Source organism: Megalobrama amblycephala, linkage group LG17 (assembly GCF_018812025.1).
Source record: "Megalobrama amblycephala isolate DHTTF-2021 linkage group LG17, ASM1881202v1, whole genome shotgun sequence".
NCBI lineage: Eukaryota > Metazoa > Chordata > Actinopteri > Cypriniformes > Xenocyprididae > Megalobrama > Megalobrama amblycephala.
Genome location: NC_063060.1, coordinates 35,846,693 through 35,866,851, shown reverse-complemented (window position 1 = coordinate 35,866,851; position 20,159 = coordinate 35,846,693). Strand labels below are relative to the sequence as shown.

At 38.2% G+C, this 20,159-nt stretch overlaps 1 protein-coding gene and 1 long non-coding RNA gene across 2 annotated transcripts; both read right to left on the bottom strand.

The window, feature by feature from the left end:
* Positions 1–484: 484 nt before the first annotated feature.
* Positions 485–2,224, bottom strand: LOC125251861. Its single transcript, XR_007181092.1, has 2 exons — positions 1,573–2,224; positions 485–1,252 (listed from the first exon to the last, which is right to left on the bottom strand). It is a non-coding gene; the product is annotated as an uncharacterized LOC125251861 (long non-coding RNA).
* A 13,667-nt stretch (positions 2,225–15,891) lies between these two features.
* On the bottom strand, positions 15,892–18,224 carry mycb (MYC proto-oncogene, bHLH transcription factor b). The gene is made up of 3 exons (XM_048164969.1): positions 17,862–18,224; positions 16,972–17,638; positions 15,892–16,746 (listed from the first exon to the last, which is right to left on the bottom strand). The coding sequence occupies exons 2-3, from the start codon at positions 17,627–17,629 to the stop codon at positions 16,220–16,222; spliced, it is 1,185 nt and encodes a 394-aa protein (XP_048020926.1). The 5' UTR covers positions 17,630–17,638; positions 17,862–18,224; the 3' UTR covers positions 15,892–16,219.
* Between the last annotated feature and the right edge of the window lie 1,935 nt (positions 18,225–20,159).

Here is a 20,159-nt window from a genome sequence, read left to right as displayed (position 1 = left end):
CAAACAGAAACAAGTATACTACTACATAGAAATGTCATGTTGGTGTGTTATTTGAGCGGACTTTGCCTTTCTGATGAGCGTAAGAGGTACACGAGTGGAGTGCTCACATGAGCCGTGAGCCATGAGCACGTGCATAGAGTGGGATATTGAGCGGAGCGTCACACCTCGCCGGGATAACGGCTGGAGCGAGAGTGAAACCTGAGCAATGAACATTGAGGGCGGGGCAGCATATATTTTCGGCTCATATTTTCAGCCGTTTCAGCCAATAACCGAAAAATGCCATTTTCAGCAAATAATTTTTGGCGGCCGAAATTTTGGTGCATCCCTAATTTGTAATGCATTTTTCTCAATAAATATTCTAAAGCAATGCATTAAAGAAATGTGCTAAATAAATGTTAAATTAATATTAGAAACCCCTCTAGCTGAGACCAAAATGTAAATAATACATAACAGAAACAAGAATTTACACAGAACTTTAGCAACATTTTTAGACCTTTGTTTCCATTTAATCTGCAAATCAGTAAAACGACATGAACTTTCACTGCCTGTTCCCAGTGACTTCTAAGAAGACTTACAGTGGAGCTGGAATTACAGCAAGGGATTCATAGCTCGGAAGATCAAAAAATAAAGGACTGATTTCATAATTTGTTATCTGTTTTCAAGAGCCCTACTAGGAAGAGTAGTCTCCATGGACTCTCAGTCTGTTTAAATGCAGAAACATCTCGCTCAACTTTGACTTAACGCAGAGAGCTGGGCGATGGCCAACACAGCAGCAATCTCAGTTGTAAGGACGCTTAGATGGATTCTCAAGTGCAGAATATTCCATGAGGACATGTGGGTCTGTGACACGTTGCTGAAACAAGACTCCCAAAGCATCTAAGAATAATAAAAAAATGTATTCCAAGAAGACTCATGGAAGAAATCCTCAAGTCTCGCTTCCAGGAAAAGTCTGTATGGGACAGCTGAGGCAGTCGGCCCTGTGAAACTTTACATGGAATGAAGGACATGATCGTCACACGATGCACCAGGATGTGAGCTCTACAAATCATCCTTCACGTGAAACAGATGCCACACCTGGAATAGATGACCCAGATGAGGTTTTTTTTCTTTGGAAAAGCCAAAGTCAGCTCAGCTGTTTGAGAATGACGTCTTCTGGATTAAAATCACAACATATGCGAGGCGCTTCCTTAGCTGTTTAAATCAATTTGTGAAGCACTTTAGCTCATCCCATTCGCTTTGACTCATCTGCAGACTAATAGAGAGAGAGAGAGAGAGAGAGAGAGTGAGAGAGAGACCTGCATGAGGCAGAACTCCAGAATCAGTCAGGCTGAATCAGTCCTCAAGGCACTGGTAATGAACAGAGAGCTAGTTCCTCCTGTTCAAGCCTCAAAATTAAATCAAGTCATTATGGCTGAAGCTCTGGCAGAAACAGAATTCATAATATCCACATTTACAGAAAACAAACACTGTTTATATTCAATTAAGGATCTCATTTGAATGTGATTCAACAAACGAAGGAAAAACACCATGAAATTTGCTTTCAAAGGCTGAAGGAAAAATCCACCTACTTACAGAACTATTACATTCATTGATTCCTAAATACTGAAAGAAGAAAAGTTGTGATTAGTGATGCTCCGATTGATCGGCCACCGATCATGATCGGCCGATATTGGCTAAAAATAGCTTGATCTGCGAACCCCAAAAGCGCCGATCAAAAAAGCCGATCACGTGACGTAAATTACTCGCGCGACTTTTTCACACGTGCATGCACGGCGCACAGGTACACAACAGCAGAGCGGAGCTTGTCAGTGGCAACATGAGTTCTCCCGTCTGGAAGTTTTTCAAAGTGTCCGATAAAGACGTAAAGTTAGCCGTTTGCAATGTAGTGCAGTGTAAACGAGGCTTCACACACTGTCGGCTGGTTGAGGGATGGGGATGTTGTTGGCTTCGGCTGGTTTAGTTTCTCATACTCGGCATATGTTCAGTTGTATGGCGTGTTCTAAGGTGCCTATCATGTTAGTGGTGTTAAAATGACGTTGCTTGCTTCCACCTCGAGGGATTTCATCACGACATACATTGCAAACGGCTAACTTTACGTCTTTATTTTGTATTTGAGCTGCGCGTCTTGGACGCGGCGTCCGTCAAAAATAGGCGAGGCGCCTATCTTTAGCGAAGCGGCGCGGCTGGTGTAAACACGAGCATTGACTAGAGTGGCGCGTATCAGCTCCGGTAGCTGCACCGCACACGCGTGCAGTGTAAACGAGGCTTGAGTGATGCATTTAAACGACGTGAACCATACAGCAAGGATAGTACGAAGATATCACGTTCAGAATTATGGAATTCATTTGGTTGGTAACTATCTGCTTGGCCTCCTTGTTTCTCTGCTTTGTTATTTAGGAAGGATGGCATTGGCATACAGTAGCTTACATTATTTTATTTTTTGGATCTGATATAGTTGGTTCCTCAACTATATCAGATCCAAAACTAAGTTTTTTTTCTCAATACGGTTAATTTAGAGTTAGTTTCTTTTCTACAAATGGTGCAAACTCTGCTAGATTGTAGATAAAAGATTCCCATTCCCCTGCCATTCTGTGATCGGCAATCGGCAGATCATGATCTTGGTGATCGGTAATCGGTTATCGGCCCCAAAAATGCTGATCGGAGCATCTCTAGTTGTGATAATCTTATGTGTTCCAACATTGTTAAAATAGTCAATGTGACTGCAATAGTTCAACTTTAATTTTATGAAGCGACGAGAATACTTTTTGTGCGCCAAAAACTAAACAAAAATAATGACTTTATTCAACAATATCCTCTTTTCTGTGTCATTTCTTCATCTCTTACGCTGTTTACGTCTGGTAGCATGTTTACTGGGATCCCCCACACCCCCCAAACGCGAATATTGCCGAGGGGGACCCCTCTTTAGTACCTTTTTGGACCTTGAAAGTGTTGTCTATTGAGTCATAGAGCCATCGCATTTCATGAAAAATATCCTAATTCTTGTTCCAAAGATGAACTAAAGTCTTATGGGTTTGGAAGGACATGAGGGTGAGTAATTAATGACAGAGTTTTCATTCTTGGATGAACTAACCCTTTAAGTTAAATAAAATTTAAAAAATAGATGCCCACTTTAATAAACCAGTAAGAGAACATTTTGTAAAGAGTCATTTCTTGAGAACAACATTCCTTTGAAATACGCAAATACACCTAACTGTCTTGTAATGCCCAACTAATCAATCAAATCCATTGATTATACCTCTATTCTGAGTTTTTCACACTATTTAACTAGCATTCTAGAGGTCTTTCCTCCTTTATCCTGGATAATTTTTTCAGAAATCTTTAAATGACACAATAAAAGGGTGCATTTATTTATTATACATTCAACTTTGAACTGTTCAGATTGTAGCTGGATTTAGCGAACTCTTTATTATACTCAACATAATGTTGCATCATTCCAATATCATACAAACATTATCAAGCATCACATTTATCTAACCTTGAAAGCATTAGCTTTAATGCATAAATCTATCAGGAACTATACTATTAGATATTTCCTCCTAAGCAGGATAAGGGGAAGCAGAGGAAACTGTTTGACCAGCTGTCCTCTAACAGCCTTAACTGTTGTTTTGTATTGCCCTACATCTATAGTTTATTGTTTTAACACCCTCATGGTGTTGCTTTTGTGTCACAAGGAGGAAAAAACAGACTAATTACCAAGTAACCAATGTTTTAGAATTTCAAGTAAGACCCCTACGTATACTTACAACACACATCGATTCTCAAGATAAACTCTTGGGTAAATTTATTATTCAGTCAAGCATCCACTTATGTCATGGTGAGCCTTTGACCTTTGGCTGCGGAGAACCCACTTCATGGCTCTTTTCTTACATCAAGATCTGTGCAGGCATCTGCTCAACACCATTACATCATAATACTCAAGAGGGCATTAACACCGCCATTGCAGAACATGTCATCTCCAACTACTGTCCCATCTGTTCTGGAAAGCTCCCTGCCAGTTAAACTAACACCTTTCAATCTCTCTCGCCCTCCACGCACCACGGGACATCTAGGTAAATCAAGTCAAGAAATATTAATTTGACACGCTTCTTAGTTCGTTGTTCAGCATTTGAAATGCAAATGTAAAAATACTTCAAGCTCAATGCCAAAACAATTAGGGTTGCAAATTATATTGGTACTATACAAGTTATTGGCCGTTACTTGAATTTTTATAGCGGTATCAGATGACATTGAATATTTAATTGTACATGCTCATTACCTTTGTCGCAATGTTGTTATAATTAACAAAACTATTCAAAACATTTTCATTAAAATATAACTGAAATAAAATGCAATATAAATATTAGACAAAAAAAAATGTGTTGCCTCAAATAAAATACGTTTATGTTGAAGTACTACATTTCTTTAACAAACTGATATAAAAATGAAAAAAAAAAAATGAAATAAACTACTAAAACATAACCAATTAAACCAATTAAAAATATTAATAAATGCCATAATATTTTATTAATAAATACTAAAATAACACTGAATTGCCATCATCTAACATTCACTAAGTTAATCTAATGAGTGATTTTAGTTTAGTGTTTTATTTTTATATTTATTTAAACAAAATAATATAGAATTTTATTATCAGCCATTACTCTGAAAATATCACAATCACATGTAGCTTAATACTGACAGCAATTTTTTAAAGAAAAAAAAATTTCCTGTTTCCTTATTTCCTCTGTTTCATTTACTGGTTCCTCTAACTCCTCCAGATGTTATATGAGAACAAAGAGTGAGCTCATATATATATATAAACATTGATTTTTTTTTTTCAATATAAAGTTTCACATTTGTTCTGTGGCTTCTGTTTGCCTCGTTCCAATCAGCACACAGTATGAGCCCGGTTGAATAATTCATTGTGTTTGGTTGCGATATGTCTATACATCCTTGTGTGTGTGTGCAGAAGAACATGATACTCCTTACAAACACAGGCACACCACAACACTAAAACATGCACAGTGACACACTCAACCCACAAAGGACACATTACTGAGCTTTCTCATTCCAGGTTTGGGCATGGTTTATAATAACCAGGTATAATCAAACAAAAGAAAATAAAACAACATAAAATATATGACAGCTGAAGACTAACGTGCCATTAAACGTGTCAAGGCCAAGGGAGGTGTGCTGGTGGGGGGATGTTGGGGCACTTTAAATGGCAGGAACCAGTGGTGATCGTATTGTATTCTCCAGATGGCCGGCTATCTCCTCTCCTTTACACAGAGTCCGGCCGGAGCAATTCAAGCCTCCCTGGGGACACACAGGACTTGCACAGAAGAGTCATTGAGTTCTCAACTACTCATCCCAAAACATGAAAGGGAAGACCGCTCGCTTTGCCACAGCTACTGCTTTAGTCAGCCATGATGAATGAACCTGGACTCTAGGAATTGCTATCTGATCAATAAAATGCTCGTAAAAGGCTGAGATATAAAATATGCGCCATCTGATCACTTCCTGCCTTCAAGGAATGCTTCAGCATTAACATCAAGAGATCATCTGCATTTTCACAATAAGCTAAAATGCAATACAGCAATCATGTTTATGGCAGGGCAATGTACTGATGTGAGTGCAAGACATTACAACAGTAACTAAAGGTCTAATCTAATGTGTAAAAAAAAAAAATTACTTCTATCTTGGTTTAATGTGCAAAGACAACTAGAAGTAAGCCATTCATAGGTCATGAGTTCAGGCAGGACGCCCTGACCTGAATGATGAGACCATATATAACAAAGCTTATAATACAGTAACTAGGTCTGTGGATCTCAACTGGCTTATAGTGGTTGACCGATTATCAACCAATATTTGGCTTTTTTTTTTTATTAGCTGCATTGGCCGCATAAGTGTTTTAAGCAGGACTTTTGAGATGATCTGAGCTTTGTGACATGGCGTGATACCCTGCTGGAAGTAGCCATCAGAAAATGGGTATTGTGGTCATAAAGAGATGGGCATGGTCAGCAACAATACTCAGGTAGGCTGTGGTGTTTAAACGACGCTCAGTTGGAACTAAGGGGCCCAAAATGTGCCAATAAATTATCCCCAGCATTACACCACCACCACCAGCCTGAACTGTTGATAAACAACTGTCATGTTTACGCCAAATTCTGCCCCTTCCATCTGAATGTCGCAGCAGAAATCCAGACTCATCAGACCAGGCAATGTTTTTCCAATCTTCTATGGTCAAATTTTGGTGAGCCCATGTGAACTGTAGCCTCAGTTTCCTTTTCTTAGCTGACAGGAGTGACACTGGTGAGGTCTTCTGCTGTTGTAGCCCATCTGCTTCAAGGTTTGACGTGTTGTACGTTTGAGTTACTGTTGCCTATCTATCAGCTCAAACCAGTCTGGTTATTCTCCTTTGATCTCTGGCATCAACAAGGCATTTTCGCCCACAGAACTACCGCACACTGGATATTTTCTCTTTTTCTGACCATTCACTGTAAACTCTAGAGATGGTTGTTCATGAAAATCCCAGTAGATCAGCAGTTTCTGAAATACTCAGACCAGCCCGTCTGGCACAAGCAATCATGCCACGTTCAAAGTCATTTAAATCACCTTTCTTCCCCATTCTGATGCTCAGTATGAACTTCAGCAGGTCGTCTTGACCATGTCTACATGCCTTAATGCACATGTGATTGGCTGATTTGATATTTGCATTAACAAGCAGTTATACTCAGAATAAATATCTACTGAACATTTAATGCCACAAACAAACATTGGCGAATCCAGCTGTCAGGTCTTCTGAATTGTATCCCATATAAAAATGCATGTTTTCTGTTTGTGACGGTCCATCCGTGCCAATGATCCAAGTCGTGTCAATTGAATGCCATAATAGTATTACACATCATGAAGTTGCTATAGAAAATATTATGTTAAATAAATATACATTTTAATATAGCAGTCATCAAAAAAAATTGCCTGCTACTTGTATACCGTTAGCTGCAATTTATTTTCAATTTAGCGTTGATTTTTCCCTGCCATCCACAACCCTAGTACATTTTTTTTTTTGGAGAACCACAGAACTAGGTGATGGGTGAGTGTAGGATAGGACAACTCAGGTCTTGGACATCTTTTACAAACCATGTAACATAACACATAACAGCTGAGCACTTGCCTAAATATCGGAGCCTCTTATGGAAGCTGCTACCGAAGATTGAGTTTCATATCAATCCCTAAAGTGCCACTGCATGTTGCAGTATCACAGAGAGAGAGAGAGAGAGAGAGCAGAGCTGCTTCTCTCAGTATTTGGGAGGCTGCCAGTGACCCTGATGACTCCCAGTGAAGGAAGGACAGGATGAGACTCAGTGACATTTGCACCATGTTGGCCTCACACTCATCGTTTAAACACTCAGTGCTTGGGTTAGGTGTCGTGAATTTTAACGATCCCGATTCTGTTTGCCGTTTCCGATTCTTAATTTCGATTCCAGAAAGGCAAAAAAAAAAACAAACAAACTTGGATATCATTCACATTACTAGTCTTATTGCTAAACATTTCATAGCCGAATCAACAGGCTAAAGGACACTTACACACAAGGAACTTTTGCCTATGGTTTAAAAATAACATAGCAAAAACAACTAGCCTAACTTATATAAATTTAAAGCATTATTAAAGATAAGTAAACACTCAGTAATTAAAAAAGAACAAATAAACAAATTAGCAATCGTACAAATAAATACAGCCGAACAAAGATAAGATTGAAATAGTGTTGTCAAAAGTGCCAACCGCGATACCAAGTTGGTACAGAAATTTAAAAAATGTGACACTTTGAGCGCTGTTGAGCGGATTCGTAAACACCTCTGATTGGCAATTGTGCTCACGCTCATCAGATATGTCTGTGATTGGCTACAATGATCAGTGCTTCCAAAACATGTTGTGAACAGACATCAATGACACGCTTAGACAGATTCACACAGGAGCGTTTGAAAGCAGGCATCTATCAGCAGACCAGTCCTGCTTTCAAACGCTCCCGCTTTCAAATTCAAACACTCCCGTGCGTTGACCATTGTAGCCAATCACAAACATATATGTTGAGCGTGTGAACACAAAGGCCAATCAGAGGTGTTTACGAATCCACTCAACAGCGCTCAAAGCATCACATATTTTAAATTTCAGTACCGACTTGGTATCACGGTCGGTACTTTTGACAACACTAGATTGAAATAAAGTATTTTAAGATCAGGTATTCAGGTACAGAAACTATAATCAAATGTAAAAAAAAAAAAAAAAGACAACAACAACAAAAAAAAAAAACTGCACATTATACATTAAAAATATAGTTACAAAAGTCAAGAACAGCAAGTGAATTTTCTTTGTCTTTTGTTGTTTAATTAACGTTATTATAGAGATGACAGCAGGAACATTAGGCTGCTGTCACTTTAAGAGCTGCACGGATCCAATATACTGTTTGCGTTCACTTAAGACGTAACCGACTATGTTTACGCTGATATTTTGTGTGTATTTGTCCGTTCAAGTGCAAAAAGGTGCAGAAGAGAACTCAGTTCAGTATCACGCACTATACAGCATGAGAGGCGGCGTTCTGTGCGCATGACGTTTTTGGATTTCTGAACAGGACAGAAAACAGTGTGCGGGTCTTCTTGAGCTTTAATGGTTTAAAATCACATTAAAACCACTTTTTCTGTGCACAAGCTTTGGATGTGTGCACTGTGCAGCCCAGAAAACTGTGCTGGTCTTGTGCTTAAATGGTATTAAAATGCACACAAACTAATCGATAAGAGGAATCAAAATTTTAATATTAAAACAAGTATCCGATTCCTGACCTTAAGTATTCCCAACCCTAGTGCTAAGAGCCAAAACTACACCGACTGCAACAGGGAATTACATCAGTCACTCCACAGGGGCACACAGAGTTTAAATTAAGATTTTTCTGGGCTTTGTTATTGAGACAAATACACAGTGTCTGGTTATGTAAATGAAAGAGAACATGAGTTCAGGCTGTGGTTGAGTGACCAATTTGACCGCAGCCTGACTTTCATGACAGACGAACACCATATTGTTTCAATTATGATGTCACAATAGTCTGCTATCTAATAAAATGTCAGGTTTTTTTAATGAGTCAGTCAAAAAGATTCACAAAACTCACTCATGAAGTAGCAGTGAATCATTCGTAGCTAGTTACTGAGTTCTCAACTGACTCACTCACTGAGTTACTGTTACTTGTAATTAAAGACACATACAGTGGGTACGGAAAGTATTCAGACCCCCTTAAATTTTTCACTCTTTGTTATATTGCAGCCATTTGCTAAAATCATTTAAGTTCATTTCTTTTCCTCATTAATGTACACACAGCACCCCATACCGACAGAAAAACACAGAATTGTTGACATTTTTGCAGATTTATTAAAAAAGAAAAACTGAAATATCACACGGTCCTAAGTATTCAGACCCTTTGCTGTGACACTCATATATTTAACTCAGGTGCTGTCCATTTCTTCTGATCATCCTTGAGATGGTTCTACACCTTCATTTAAGTCCAGATGTGTTTGATTGTACTGATTGGACTTGATTAGGAAAGCCACACACCTGTCTATATAAGACCTTACAGCTCACAGTGCATGTCAGAGCAAATGAGAATCATGAGGTCAAAGGAACTGCCTGAAGAGCTCAGAGACAGAATTGTGGCAAGGCACAGATCTGGCCAAGGTTGCAAAAAAATTTCTGCTGCACTTAAGGTTCCTAAGAGCACAGTGGCCTCCATAATCCTTAAATGGAAGACGTTTGGGACGACCAGAACCCTTCCTAGAGCTGGTCGTCCGGCCAAACTGAGCTATCGGGGGAGAAGAGCCTTGGTGAGAGAGGTAAAGAAGAACCCAAAGATCACTGTGGCTGAGCTCCAGAGATGCAGTCGGGAGATGGGAGAAAGTTGCAGAAAGTCAACCATCACTGCAGCCCTCCACCAGTCGGGGCTTTATGGCAGAGTGGCTCTACGGAAGCCTCTCCTCAGTGCAGACTGGGCCGAAGGTTTACCTTCCAACAAGACAATGACCCTAAGCACACAGCTAAAATAACGAAGGAGTGGCTTCACAACAACTCCGTGACTGTTCTTGAATGGCCCAGCCAGAGCCCTGACTTAAACCCAATTGAGCATCTCTGGAGAGACCTAAAAATGGCTGTCCACCAACGTTTACCATCCAACCTGACAGAACTGGAGAGGATCTGCAAGGAGGAATGGCAGAGGATCCCCAAATCCAGGTGTGAAAAACCTGTTGCATATTTCCCAAAAAGACTCATGGCTGTATTAGATCAAAAGGGTGCTTCTACTAAATACTGAGCAAAGGGTCTGAATACTTAGGACCATGTGATATTTCAGTTTTTCTTTTTTAATAAATCTGCAAAAATGTCAACAATTCTGTGTTTTTCTGTCAATATTGGGTGCTGTGTGTACATTAATGAAGAAAAAATGAACTTAAATGATTTTAGCAAATGGCTGCAATATAACAAAGTGAAAAATTTAAGGGGGTCTGAATACCTTCCGTACCCACTGTATTCAAAACTGTTTTGCTGTAATAAATGGTAGTCTAAATAAAATTATTCATTAAAAATAATCTAAGTAAATATTTCAGACAATTATTATATTATATTATATTATATTATATTATATTATATTATATTATATTATATTATATTATATTATATTATATTATATTATATTATATTATATTATAGGCTATTGTTTTGCAAAATTATTGCAAAAAAAAAAAAAAAAAGAGATATTATGAGTGATATGGCACAAATACAATCAGGATCACTATAGTTACAGCATCAAATCTTGCAACTATGTTTACTTAAAGGGATAGTTCACCCAAAAATGTAAAAAAAAATATTCCATGATTTACTCTCTCAAGGCATCCTAGGTGTATATGACTATCTTCTTTCGACGAACACAATCGGAGATATATTTAAAAATATCCTTAGTCCTCCAAGGTTTATAATGGTTGAATGGTACCCTAAATTCTGAACACACAAAAAAAAAAAATGCATCCATCCATAAAAAAAAAAAAATCCATACGACTCCTTTAATAATAATGTAATTTGCAATCTAATCAAATCACTTATTTTACGGTCATTTTAGCTAATGGCTTCCTAGTCTTTTTGTTTGTTTGTTTGTTTTTTTCATTTTGTTTTTTAAATTGGGAGCCATGCAGTCCTGGTCATTTCAAGAGTTTTGGGCTTATGCAAACATCTACATAACAATAACTTTAACTCAATTTAACTGCTGAAAACCCATATATGAGCTATATAATGGTATCATATAGAAATGTGATGCCCTTAACCAGACAGTAAACTTGTGTTTCCATATGGGAGAAAAACCAGCCAGCTCTGTTTCTGGATCATTAACTTCAACAAAGAGCCATCCAGCGCATTCAGTTCAACATTCGCGCTCATCTAATCAAAACTAATTCAGCCATGTTGCTGCAGCAATCATTTCTGCATGCTCCACCAGCTGCTACATCTCCCTAGGTGCATCTGAATCCTTGCTTCATGACCAATGAATAATGAAGTCAGCAGTATAGTTTATATGAGAGACAAATGATATGTCTTGAGGGTGGTGCACCATTGAGATCTTCCCTGTAAATATGGTTGTCCACCAGACCTCAGGTCAACACAGCTGACCTGAGGTGCCACACACCATCCTACAGACATCATCCTAAACTGAAAATTTCAGGAGGAGGCCCATGCATAGAGCACTCAATCATAGAGGCCATTCAACTGCACATAACAGACTGAAATCTAAGCTATCTGATTGAGTCAGGTCTGCTCTCATGGGACATGTTAAAGGTATGGAACAGCTTTGCACAGGCCAAGCACAGTCCTTTTAATTTACAGATCTGCACAACGTTCCTGCATTAGTTATTGAATGCAATGCATGTTTTGAAGTGTCAGCAGACCTACAGGACCACTGGATTTCCATCCTTTAAAGGGTTAGTTCACCCAAAAATGAAAAATTAATGTCGTTCCACACCTGTAAGACATTCATTGATCTTCGGAACACAAATTAAGATATTTTTGATAAAATCCAATGACTCAGTAAGTTAATTTACACTTTCAAATGCCCAGAAAGGTATTAAAGTTATATTTAGAACAGTTCATGTGACTACAGTGGTTCAACCTTAAAGGGTTAGTTCACTTTCAAATAAAATTTTCCTGATAATTTACTCACCCCCATGTCATCCAAGATGTCCATGTTCTTCTTTCTTCAATCGAGAAGAAATTAAGGTTTTTGATGAAAACATTCCAGGATTATTCTCCTTATAGTGGACTTCAATGGCCTCCAAACAGTTGAAGGTCAAAATTACAGTTTCAGTGCAGCTTCAAAGGGCTTTAAACGATACCAGACGAGGAATAAGGGTCTTATCTACACTTTATATAAACAAATGATCGCCTTCCAAGTGCTTCCGCCAAAACCACACTTTCATATTCTTCAAAAAGCTTACGCTGTACTTCCTACACCTTCCCTATTCAGCTTACGGAACGAACACAGCGCCAGTTCTATTTTTCCCTTAAGTAGAATAGGGAAGGCGTAGGAAGTACAGCTTAAGCTTTTTGAAGAATACGAAAGTGAACTGTTTTAAATATAACTTTAGTACCTTTCTAAAAGATTCATAAAGTTTCATGAAGCAGTGTTTTGAAATCGGCCATCACAGATATTGTTGAATAAAGTCATTATTTTGTTTTTTTTTTGGTGCACAAAAAGTATTCTCGTCGTTTCATAACATTAAGGTTAAACCACTGTGGTCACATGAACCGTTTTTAATATAACTCTAGTACTTTTCTGGGCATTGAAAGTGTAAATTAACTTGCTGACAATGCAGGCCTCTCTGAGCTATCGGATATCGGATTTATTAAAAATATCTTAATTTGTGTTCTGAAGATGAATGAAGGTCTTACGGGATTTGAACGACATGAGGGTGAGTAATTAATGAATTTAAAAGGGATAGTTCACACAAAAATGGAAATTCTGTCATTTACAGTACATCACCCTCATGTCCTTCCAAACTTATAGGACTTACTTTCTTCTGCAGAACACAAAAGTAGTTATTTTAAAGAATGCTTCAATTTTGTCCATGTAATGAAAGTCAACTGGGTCCTAAACAACACTGGACCCTATATTGACTTTCAATGAATGGACAACAAACATGTCCCACAGAAGAAAGAAATGCACACAGGTTTGGAATGACAATCCTACAGTCGCTGTTTGCATAGAATTATAATTTCTCTAGGGCTGTAACTAATGATTAGCCAATTTCTTCCATTCATTTTTCTACAGAAGTCTGTCTCTGGAAGTACCATGAAGTTAATATAACATCATCATGGTAGAGGGAACCCCCTCCTCACGACCGTCCACCACCAGCCTCCAGATCATAAATCTCTTACAGGGTAGTCCTAACTCCAATGACAGACTGAGCGCCTCAGAAAATAATTTATGAACACACTGTCAACACACTGTAGTGAGGGAAGACAGGCATTGCTTACACAGTGACAGTGACAAGACCTGCAAATTAAGAATAAATCGGCAAACTTGACTAAAATTTGTGTGGCCCTTTTCTGGTAAAGTCGTTTAATGGTACATTGAATTTATCATACCATAAAATTATCAATGGACCCACTTGCCTGACTTGCATTTAAAAATATGGTCATTTATAAAATACGCACAAAAAACACAGAAGAAAAGCTTCCATTTTGGCAGCATAACACTGTAACCTTTTAGCAAATGATGTTTATTTTTAATACAGTAGTTTTCATAACCAGTTCTATAAGACAAAGACAACTACACACAAACTCCATATAAAATATATTAAGCTGTCATCAACTGAATGTTTTCAACAGGTAACATCAAAACTGTATAAATAAAAGTCACATTAATGCCATGTTAACATGTTAAAAGTTATTAGTAAATGCAGATGTCAATATGTTGCATTAAATCAAGAAGCTCTGACAAATCAAAACAAATCACTGCTCATAAACGTGCAAAGTTCAGTGCCCGAAATTAATGTACAATAATACAAATGTTAATAATAATAATGTTTTATAATCAATTGTTTCGAGTTTCCCATTCAAACCTATATTGATTACTGACTATATAAGCACCTGTGGCACAAAACATAAGCACATTTTGTTGCGCTAAAGCTAAGATTTTGTTTCACAACTAATGCATCTTAAACGCAACAATGGAGAAGAGTCTTACCATTTTGGACGCCTTAGGCAAGTCAGTTCACTTTCCACATCTAAAATGTTCTTCATTTCCAAATATTTTGCGACCCACAGGCTACATTAGCCAGGCTGCTAAGTGTGCGTCCTGCTCTCCCCTCCATGTGCTCACAGCAGCACGCGCGTCGTGGGGCGCTTTGCATAGAGTCAGATCAGGGCTTGACGTCACGGTGCGACAACTTCATCTATTACTACACAAAACATTATGAATTAACTTGTGGCGTGTAAAACTATCATATATGGTCTATTTAGTTGCACTATCATCCTAATAGGGATTGTAAACACCACAGTGTTTGATACTGAAACTAAAAATCTGACAACCTGACACTGTCAGATTTCACTTTTTCAGGACTATTGAGCATATTTCCTCCACATAGATCCAGGGTGTGTAATAAAACACTTATCTACAGTAACGCTCGTGCTGAAAATGATTGTGATAACAATGCAGACCATCAAATGACATGGCAGTACCTCTAGACATTGAGCTCCACAGGTGTAAGAGGTTCATTAGAGGATGCTTGACAAACTGGAGCATGTTTTGAATGTATTTGGTTAAATCAAGCACCATTAGAGTATTTTGACAAGAGTGATCAGATAAGGTGTTTTTGAGCATGTGTGCAAGAGATAAAAGGCATCTAGAATGGTTTCCTTAAAAGTTCATAGTTAGCAGGACAAGAAATTTAGAGAAAATAGGAGGATGGATGGGCAACATCGGTCCTGCAGACCCTGATAATAAAACTCACCTTAGCCTGTGTCTCAATGTGCATACTAGCCATCCTAAACAGAATGTGACATTAGTAATATTCAATACTATTTAGGGCGGATAGTATGCACATTGGGATGCAAGGTTAGTAAGACATTGATTAGCTTGTTCAGATGTTTGATTAGGGTTGGAGCTAAACTATGCAGGACAGCAGCACTCCAGGACCAATGTTGCCCATCCATAATGTATGCTATCTACCAAACCCTACACACTTATAACAAAAATGAGTTGAAGGCGAGGCTAAGACTAAGCTAGCTTTCCTATGGGATTCCATAGGAATTCCCCACTCCAACATGGTCTTCAAAACTGCTCCACTGAAGGGAAGGAAGCATATTTTCTTGCAGCAGGTGCAAAGCTCTTCTTAGCAAGTTAAATGTCTAAACATTTTACCACATTTTTAAAAACAAATCAGTGTTGTAGTAGTAAAATGTGTAGAGGAAAATTAGAAGTAATCATCTTTATTTTCTGGTAGATGATGTGATTAACTAAAAGCCAACCCACTGTAAACTTCTTGTATTCGAGCCAGCCAAAAGCATGAGATGATGACTGAATCAATATGTAGACATGTGATTCAGCCTAAGTGGCTTTACACAAGGCACTGGCTTTGATGCTTTTAAATTGAGAGTGTAATTGTGACACAAGCATTAGTCATCCTAAACTGACAAACAGATGAGAGCATTGCCAAGGTAAATTATGTGCAAAACAGAGTCTTGTGTACACTGAAAGTGCACCAAATCAATTAAACATTGGATTGGTGCATGACGGTTTCCTAATGGAGGCTTTGAAATGGGTCATCATGAAACTGATAAAGAAAATCAATGAGTCCACATTGAAGACAAGATTAGCCAAAAAACACTTTTATAGAGAAACGCAGTTTATGATTCAGAAATCAACAGCATTTTGAATACATATGTGCATTATGTACAAAACATACAAAAAAAACAAAACATTAAGTTAAGGCCAACGGTAAAATGGAACCGTGGACCATTTTATTACTAAAAAATAAAATTAAATACAAATAACCCATTTCAGTTCAACTTGAGGCAGTGTAATTGTATAAATCAAGGTCAGATTGTTCACTACTTGCCACACCCTTGATACCTTGTATTGGGCAGAACCATACAAGGATGCTTAAAACAATATCAGTCCATAAATTAAGTCCAAGCAACTTAAGAACTGCTTAACTGCTCAAGTCTCTGTTTCAAATGTTCACATTTTCTCCTTAATTGCTCTTTAAGTGATATCAGTTTTTGTTCATCTTCTTGCATGCTCACTATACACTCGGTGGCCTTCTTGAGTATCACCACTTTGGCAGCTTTCTCGTTGTTCGCCACGTCAGGAATTACGTCCCTCAGCGCGAAGAAACTCAGCTTGAGCTCATTCCGCCGTTGCCGCTCGAGCACGTTATGAGTCCTCCGTTTATCGTTATCCTCAGAGTCCGATGTCCTGGGACTCGCGCATTTTCGGTTGTGGCTAATTTGTTTAAACGCCCGAATGTGGCTCTCGAATTTAATCCTCTTGACTGCAGGCTGCTCGCTCCGCGTGGATGGGGGAGCGGCGTAATTGTGTTGGTGAATATTAACGTGACACCGCTTGAGGACGACGGGGCTTTGATGCGTTGCGTTCGCGTCAGACTTTCTCACAGACCTTCTCTTCTCCACCGTGACAACGTCGATTTCCTCCTCATCTTCGTCATCTGTTTGGATTTAAAAAAGGAAAAAAAACGTTAATTTGCGTATTCATACTACTAGACAACTTGGCGTAGAATAACGCGCAGTGGGTGGGAGCGTCTCCTTACGTAATTGACGCAACAGCCAAGGATTAACGCTTTAACCACTACCAATGTAAATCATCATATCTTATTCTTTAAAAAAACAACAATTACAGATAGATTAAAACGAGAAGCGAAACTATTACTCACCGGAATCACTGTCACTACTACTGCTGCTGCTACTCCCGCTGTTTGGTGGAGTATCCAGCGGCAGTGTTGTTGTTGTTGCTGTGGGCGACAGTTTGCACGGCTTTGCGCTGTCAGTCAACGGAAAGGGAAACACTACAGACGGGTCAATGCACTGCGAGGTAGGGGTACTAATGTCCTGAAGGTAGTTGACGTTAGGGCTGGACCGACAGCCGTCAGTAGAGTCACTCCTGGATGACTCTTTCCTCGCCGCCTGGAGCGACGCTAGTCTCTCCGACACCACCTTCTCCAGCTTAGCTGCGGCGGAGAACCCGCTCCACATACAGTCCTGAATGATAATCGACTTCAGAAAAGACTGGGAGTAGTCCGCATCGCAAATAAAACTGTGGTTGACCACGTCGTCCCCGAGAAACTCTGAAACGATCTCCAGCTTGTCGGCAGTGGAGGGGTAGGAGTCTGACAGAGAGGGACGCCGGCTCGGGGAGAGAGGCGGAGTGGGGAGCAGTTCAAATTTCTTCCATATATCCTCACTGGGCGCCGGTGGCTGTCCGTGCTGGTGGTTATAGAAATCATCATCCTCGTTGTCGATATAAAAATAGGGCTGGTAGGAATCGTAGTCGTAATCATAATTTTTACTCGCCATACTTGAGTTCAGCGGCATGGTGAGTGCCTGTGAAGAAGAAAAAGCATGATTACAATCTAACTTAGCCCTTTAAATGAATCATCTTCAGAAGTACTGTTGTCTTAACTTGCGTAACATGTTACGTATTAAATAATGATCATGCAGAAGAAAAGTCATACAAAAAATTAAGAATTTAGTCTTGTTATGGTCCAAAAAGGAGTTATAAATACATTTAAAAAACGCGAATATATCACAATTCAGAAGGACGTACCGTAGCTGTGGTGAAACTGAATGACACTGGCAGTATGGTCAGATGTCAGTGAGTCTGAAGTATCAAGTAAAAGTAAGTCCAGAGTGGGGGTCGGGTGAGTCGAGCCGCTCAACCTGCGCACTTCTGCGACTACAGACCCGAGCGGCTGCTTGTCATTTACCGCAAGATTTCGAACGGCTGCTCCCGTGGGCTTTAATACTACGGATTGTTTTTCCCTCAGATATCCTTGCGCTCCGGTTCGCGCCAATTTTGCTTGACGCAGAAAGATGAACAAATCACAAACCCTTCTTATTAGGTATTCTATCAACACGTAACTGGATGACAATGTGAACAGCAGTGAAAAACGAGTCTCAGGATGCGATCTTATTTAATGAAAACGCGTTACACATGGAGCTATTTTACTGCGCGGACTTTTTTCCGGGGCGGAGCGTTAATGAATAACATTGACTGCACATTGAGTTGTGCATCGGTACCGCCTGCACCCCAACGCCTCTTATTTACACATTTTACAAGTTCCTCTCACAGCTGTCTGTGATGGGTGTTAGAAGGGGTGATTTTATCATCTATAAAAATCATTAAAATGTAACTGTCGAATAAAATAAATCCACAGAAGTCCAAATCATCCTAATCTTATAATTAAATTAAAACATTAGTTTTGAGAATGAAAAATATTCCCTTCGTTTGTTTACCTTTTAATTTAGTAATGCTGTCATCTATTACTTATTATGTATATGATCATCATCATATCTATTATTTATAAAACAAATCAAGATTATAGTCAATTATCAGAATAAGAATAACATAGTGTTTGATCTTGACCTGATGGATGAAGGAGCAAACATGCCTCCAGAAGTGGTTCGTGCTTCCCTCTGGTGGCCATCTGGAATAAATGCTGTAGGATTAACAACTAATTGAGTGAGATTAATTATTATGGCTCTGAGACAAACATTGAGTTTATCTGCAGTCATTAAGCTATTAAAATGAGTGTTATATTAATCAGGAATTAAACATTTACTTAAAGCAGTTTGAAGAGGATTTTAGGGTGGCATTATTGTTCCCTGGGAACTCTTTCTGTTTAGGATTATTGAATGAGTGTTTGGTGTATTGATTTAATTATCACATGTTTATAATCTTTAATTACAGTCTTGTGTTTAGAATATGTTAGAATGTATTGTAGGCACAATAATATAATAAGTTTTAAGTTTGGGGTCGGTTAACTGTCACTGGCCCACAGCCGTTACATATTTAAAACAGTAATATCCTATACTAAACCTAAACTAATCTTGACTGATGAACTAGCTATATGTCATTTGAAAGCTTACAATTTCTAGTTTCCATATTTGGTGACTGATTTTCAAAGTAAATTACTAAGGAGCAGTGATTTATCAATTTGCAACAAGAATATTTTCATACTCATAAGGCATGTTCAGACCTTTATTTTGACATGAAAAATCATGAAAGATTGGTTGAAACATGTTTGTTTTCATGCCAAGAGTTGAAAAGATAACATCCATTCAATTTTTTGAGAAAAAAACTCTGAAAATGTTTTTAATTGAAAAAAACCCCCAAACATTTATGATTGTGGCGGCGAGCTATAACCCACATACATTTTGTTTTTATGTTTATTAGAGGTTGAATTCATATCAAATTCTGCCAAACTTCCCATACTACTTCTATATAGGATGTCTACTTCATAAATTGTATGAAAATAATGGAAATATATGGTTCAGATCACTTTTTTGAGATAGCAACCTAAAATTTGGAACACAACTTGTTCAGATTTTTGGCTTTGATTTTCTTGCAACTTGTTTTGTAAAATATATGTTTTATATAAAATATTATATTTTGACCATTAACAAGTTAAAACAAGTCACTTATGCACATCAATGCTGAATTGATTTTGATCAAAAATACAGTAAAACAGTAATATTGTGAAATATAATTACAATTTAAAACATCTGTTTTCTATTTTAATATATTTTAAAATGTAATTTATTCCTGTGATGCAAAGCTGAATTTTCAGCATCATTTCTCCAGTCTTCAGTGTCACATGATCCTTCAGAAATCATTCTAATATGCTGATTTGGTGTTCAAGAAACATTATAATGTTGAAAAGAGTTTGTGGAAACTGTGTTTTTCAGGATTCTTTTTTGAATAGAAAGAAACAATTTTGTAAACAAAGTCACTTTTGACCAGTTCCAAAAGGACAAAAGCCCCCATTTTATAGCCCATAAATCGTCTATAAGACTATAATCCAAGTCTTGATAGCTTTATGTGAGAAACTGAATTTTGTTATTC